Source organism: Mastomys coucha, chromosome X (assembly GCF_008632895.1).
Source record: "Mastomys coucha isolate ucsf_1 chromosome X, UCSF_Mcou_1, whole genome shotgun sequence".
Taxonomy (NCBI): domain Eukaryota; kingdom Metazoa; phylum Chordata; class Mammalia; order Rodentia; family Muridae; genus Mastomys; species Mastomys coucha.
The window spans coordinates 60,806,734-60,812,808 of record NC_045030.1 but is presented as its reverse complement, the minus strand read 5'-3'; the positions used below and the strand labels follow the sequence as shown (position 1 = coordinate 60,812,808).

At 42.0% G+C, this 6,075-nt stretch overlaps 1 protein-coding gene across 1 annotated transcript in view; it reads right to left on the bottom strand.

Annotated features, from left to right (window-relative positions):
* Positions 1-3,788: 3,788 nt before the first annotated feature.
* Vgll1 (vestigial like family member 1) overlaps positions 3,789-6,075 on the bottom strand; it is a gene marked incomplete at its 5' end in the record, with an annotated part of 14,750 nt that continues 12,463 nt past the window's right edge. The window contains 2 exons of the mRNA XM_031374186.1: positions 3,789-3,832; positions 5,053-5,106. Of these exons, the coding sequence (XP_031230046.1) occupies positions 3,789-3,832; positions 5,053-5,106 (98 nt within the window). The remainder of the gene's footprint in view (positions 3,833-5,052; positions 5,107-6,075) is intronic.

Here is a 6,075-nt window from a genome sequence, read left to right as displayed (position 1 = left end):
AAAAAAAAAAGAAAGAAAGAAAGAAAGAAAGAGTCAATGAAGTGTCACATGCAAACTGATTAAAGCAACTTACTTTGAGAAGATTCCTATTTACTTTAATTTCATTTATTCCTCTCTCATATATTGCATCCTGACCGTGGTTTCGCCTCCTACCATTTCTCCCAGCTCCCCAGCTCCACTGCTCCTCCATTTCCCTTCAGTAAAGAGCAGACCTCCCAGGGATATCAACCACCATAACAAGTGACAATATGACTAGACACAAATTCTCACATCAAAGCTAGCCGGAGGTGGCAACCCAGTAGGAGGAAACGGGTCCCGAGTGCAACCAAAAGCATCAGAGATATCTTACACTCTTACACTGGGAGTCCACCAAGCTATGCAACCGTAGCGTAGCGTACTTAGAAGAGGACCTCAATCAGACCCACGCAGGCTCCCTGATAGTCGCTTCAGTCTCTGTGAGCTCCTATGAGCCCTGGTTAGTTGATTCTGTGGGCCGTGTTCTTGTAGTGTCCTAGACCCCTCTGATTCCTACCATTCTTCCTCCCCGTCTTCTGCAAGATTTCCTGACTTCAGCCTAGTGTTTGGCTATGGGTCTCTGTGTCGCTTCCATCAGTTGCTGGATGACACGCCTCTGATGACCATTGAACTAGGCACAGACATTAGGAATCACTTCATCTAGTTTTTTTGTTTTTTGGTTTTTTTTCTTGCGCAGTTATGTTTGATCCTATCCTAAATCTCTGGGCTATTCAATAGTCTGGTTCCTGCCAAGCCAGGCAGTGTCAGGTGTGTGCTTCCTCCTGTGGTATAGACTTCAAGTTGGACCAGTCATTGGCTGGCCACTCCCACAATTTCTGTGCCACCTTTACCCCAGCACATCTTGCAAGCAGGTCATATTGTAGGTCAACAGTTTTGTGGCTGAGTCGATGTCTAGTCCCACTACTGGGAGCCTTGCCTGGTTACAGAAGATGGCTGGTTCAGGCTCCATAGCCCTCACACCCCGTTAGTTGGTGTCTTCTATATGGTCACCTTCATAGAGTCTTAAGATTTCATTTATACATGTATGATGAAATAATGCTATGAAAATGGAATATCTCTGTCCATGTCTAGAATCACCATTGATCTTTAAACACAACTACAGTGAAATCTTACTTCAATACATTACTATTAAAGTAGGGTTGGATAAAATTCTTGCCATCCAAGCATGAAGATGTGAAAGTTCATGTAAAAGTATTCGTGTAAAAGCCAGTAATGGTAGCATGGGTCACTGGGAGGGGCCAAGCAGAGATGGAAAACAGACTATACAATGATTTTCAACCAATAGTGTTAACCTGGGGACATTTTGTTAGGAAAAGATCTTTACTTATAAGGTTTATATGGGAGAGAAGACTGCTGCACTTGGTTTGTGGAGGTCTGATTTCATTTTCAGAGTTACTCATGATACTGTCTTCTAGACTGGAAAACTGTTTGAAGCTTCAGCTGCATCTGCAAACATCCCCACTTGAAACTTTTCTTTTGAAATTTATTTTTATTTTGCTCAGATAGGTGTTTTGCTTGTATGCCTGACTCTGCACCACACATGTGCCAGTTCCCATGGAAGCCAGAAGGCATCAGATCCCATGCCCGGTACTGGTGGGAAACCTTTGAAAGATCAGTGTTCTTAATTGCTGAGCTGTTTCCCCAGCCCCTTACTTGGAACTGTTATTGATTTTCTTGACAGGTTTCATACCTGTATATAATGAATTTTATTTCTGATCCCTCTTTTGTTGCCCTCCCTCTTCTGCTGAAACCCTTACTTCCCAAGCAGTCCCTCCTATTTTCATGTCCCTTGGGAGGGTGGGGGGTGGGTGTTGGGCTCATGAAGCCTTCTATTTGGAAGCTTTATGGTCTCCATTACCTTTTGTTCTATTTTTGCTTCGGTAGAGGTAAACATCACTCAAATACATGAGAATTTCCAGTCCTTGCGAAGCACTCTCCGTCTTTTTGGTTTGTAAAGGTCAGAAATGTGTGTGTGTTGGGGTGTGAGGGCCAAGATCTGTGATGAGCCAGAGCCCAGCAGGCTGCTGTCAACTGTTCCCAACTGGAGAGATGTGAACAGGTTTTGAGTTCCAGTCTTGCAGGACTTCCCACAGTATCAAGACTGATGGATCCAGTGGGAAAGTGGCACTTCCTGCTTCACCCCAACTTAACTACCACACCAGTGGACTATCAACCAGAGCATAAGTGAAGCCACACTCAGTTCAAGAGGCCCCATGTGTGTAAAGAATGTTCTACATTTTGTGTGTGGGGGTTAGGGTGGCACATCCTATAATTGCAAAAGTGAAATGGCAAAGTGAATTGGAAAAGGCTTTGCATGTGAGCTTGCTGGAGTCAGGTAAGAAGAACAAGACAGACCTAGAAGTGTAAATTAGAGATTCAATAGCAGTCAATCTGGACAAGGGGTTTGCCTATGTGTGTCAGAGGAGCATGGGATCTCCTGATAGCAGGAGTTCTCCCAGACCCCTTCACTGGAGTAGGAAATTGGCAGCTGTTTGTGTTTTTTCTTCAAGGGTAAGTTTCAGGGCTTTGCAGCTGAGTAATCATGCCACCCTCTGGGCTTATAGGAAGCTTAAATGAGATTGTAGATGCCAAAAAAATCAACCCAAGACAAAAAAATATCTTTAAAATCAGACTAGCAGTGTCTAAAACACACATAGGTTTATTATTCTTCACCCTCCAGGCTGCTAAGTAAGAGCAGGTATGGCATAAATGGGGAAAACTGATGGCAGGGGCTCCCAGGGCTGTGATGCGGCAGGTACCCAGACCATACAGACATGATGCTGGCTACAAGACTAGGGAGATGAAGCAAACCACACCTTCTTCCTCCAACTTAGTAAAAACTACTGTGGGTATCTGCGTGGATGAGCCCAACAGTTCAGTGCTTAAAAGAAAGTGACCACCACACAGTTACTGCTAGCTCTGAACTAGAAGAGGGACATGCATGCTTTGTGGAAGCTAGTTAGGCTCCGCGTCATCAGAGCAAGGGCTAACAGAAACTCTGTTACCCAAAGTGCAACCAAGAAATGCCCTGAATCTTCTAGAGTAAGTTCTGCTCCGTGCTGGAACAAGGCACTTGTTCAATTTCCATCTCAGGTTTCTCAACAATAATCCTTTGAATCAATTATCAAAAACTGAATTTTCTAAGCAAAATATTTCATTAGACATGTCCCTATGGAGATGTTCCAGTTTCTCTCTGGAGTCTAGACATTGGAGATGGAGGGAGTCGGCAGACGCAACCAGTTCTACATGGGGGAGGGCAACCTTTTGCACACGGTTTTTGTTTGGGCTTTCTCTGAGGAAGGAGTGAGATCAACTGCAGTCCATTTTAAGCTGTTACACTTTGGGCCCACAATTCAGTCAAAAAAGCAAAACCGCCTCATAAAATTCCATGGGCTCCATCTTGGTTCAAAGGACAATGCTGAGGGCCCATCTAAGGAACAGGACAGTAGACACAATGAGGCAGAACAATGAACAGCAGGCAGGTTTCTGTGCATTCCACCCCACAACAGCTTTTTCCTACATTTTATAAGCTGGGAATTTCCTTATGTTTGAAAACCCCTACCATCAGGCACAGCTGCTAAGAAAAAGCACAGTGCCATTTAAAAGAGGGCAGTGACTTCACCTGATCTGGTATTTCTTAGCAGCAGGGACAGAAAAGGACAGTGATGCCTCTAGGAATTCTGGATCCACGGTTAAAAAAAAATAGGATCAGGCTGCACACACATACAAAAATTCTCTTCGTCCCACTGAGGCTAATAAAAGTAGATATCTCTTCTTCTCTCTGGAGACTGGCTTCCTGGAAAACAGGGTAAGTGTAATGGTAAAGAAGCTAGTTTTAGAATCAAGTTAGCCCAAGTTGAAGTCCTGGCTAACCAGTACCTTAGCCTGCCTGAGCTTTACTTTACTCATATTGAATAGATATATTAATAATAAGTACTTCCTATGGTTCTAGTATAGGATCATATCACCGGCAGGTAATGTCAGTTGTATTTCTTATCACACTTTCTTCACAGTTCTTTTGCCTGATTAAATGCAATGTGTGAAACCTCCAAAAACAAACAAGAAACAAAACCCTACTATGCTTACTTGGAGGCAGATTGTCCATGGCCTTGATTTGAACTGCATCCTTAAGTCTAAATGAGGCACTCCATAAACCACCTTATGATATCACTTGCAAAAGAAAATTCTTTAAGATAAGGGACTGATTTTACCAACTATTTATGCTTTTTATGATTTAATTTTAAACTTGACTTAATTTTGACTTTTGCTTAATCTTCAAACTTATTGAAATTATATCCTGTGATCAATGTAACAAAATACCATGGACACACACACACAATCTACCACTGAGCTGTACTCCAGAGCCACTTTGTACTGTTTCAATGGCCAACTATAGCTAAGTATTATTCTAAGCATTTACACACATCATTTTATTAAATTCCCACAGAACCCCTATGTGTGGTCACTGTTTTATGCTTGTAAATAAATGAAGCAACTAAGGAACTGGTAAGATCAAAAACTATGAGTGAGTTTCTGAGGCTAGTAAATGTCAGAGCTGAAGTTGGAACCCTGAACTTAGGCTGTGAAGTCCTCATTTTGAAGCTCCTAATTTCAAATTCAGCATATAGCCCAGTGTCCTGCCCTTGGGCCGCAGACACATTTTCCCTGACTGCAGAATCAGTCCCAGGGTGGCTGAAAACTGAACATCTGGAGCAGCTAATCCTCATGGATTCATTCATCTTACCAAGTCACCTTGACTGAGTCCAGCTCAGATGAAAGAATTCAGTAGAGGTGCTTCTCTGGCAAAAAGAGAGAATGTTCCAGAAATTGTTGCAAAATACACAGTGCAAATGTGGACTCTTCGAAACTGAGAGCAAAGCAATGCTATCCATGAAAAGCTAAGAGTAGAAACAAGGCTCTTGTAAGCTGCTTGGGATGCTGGCTGCTACAGTATAGTCTTCACATTTGTTTTCAAAGCACAGAGCTACACTGTGAAGGTCTGAACCCTATACCTACTTTCATTATCAAGACTGGTACTGGCAGGTCCGTGACCATAGATTTTCTTCTTGTCTAGAAAAGAAGATGAAAACATGAATGGCAATGAGGCCTCAGGCTAGGCTAGAAGCCTGTAGCACCCCAGGGATCCCAGATTGCCTGGACTTCACTCTATGGACACGAAATGTGATTTCTCTTATCAAATTCTGAGAAACAGAAGACTGCACATCAAACAACCTTTGGAAACTTCTTCCATCTCCCAGAAAGAGCTAATGAAGGGTCTCTAGCTTACTCAGTGAATTCTGGACTATCAGACACCAGTGAATGCAAGGGACATCAGCATTGGTTAGTGGAATGTGAAGAACTTCTCCAGATGAGACTTCAATGATAAACATTTACGTATGAATGTATGTTACAGTCTTGGAAATACAGAATGCTCACAGCATCCCTTGTCCCTGATGTGCCTCATGTGCCTCACTTATAATAGATGCTCACTAAAGGGTTACTGAATTCAATTGGAACTGTAGAGAACTGTTATGTTTGGAAAATGCTGATTTGAGCCATCTGTTTTCTAAGCAACTGTTGAAGCAGGGTTCTGCTTTGTGTATGCATGCATATGTGTATATATGTGTATATATATATACATATACAATTGGTCTTATTTTCCTCCCAAATCCAGATTTTTTTAAAAAGAAGATAAGAGTATAAATTTTTGGCAGTTTCCTAAGTGTGCCATTTGCATGATTTCTTCTCTCTATATATTGCTAATCAAACTATGGAAGTAGTAAAGTCCTTTTTTAATGGGAAATTTGTTTTCAACATAGGACATAGTGTCAGACTTTGTGGGCTATGTTGAATTGGTCCTTTGTGGGCTGTATGCTTAATCACAGCAAACAGAACATCCAGTGATTTCCTTCAGGCATGAAACCACATGCCTGATTATAAGGTTGTGAAAGAACATAATTCACCCAGGGTACAGAATGCTAGAGGGTGCAGACTTGTTCTCATGAGAGTATTATATATATATATATATATATATATATA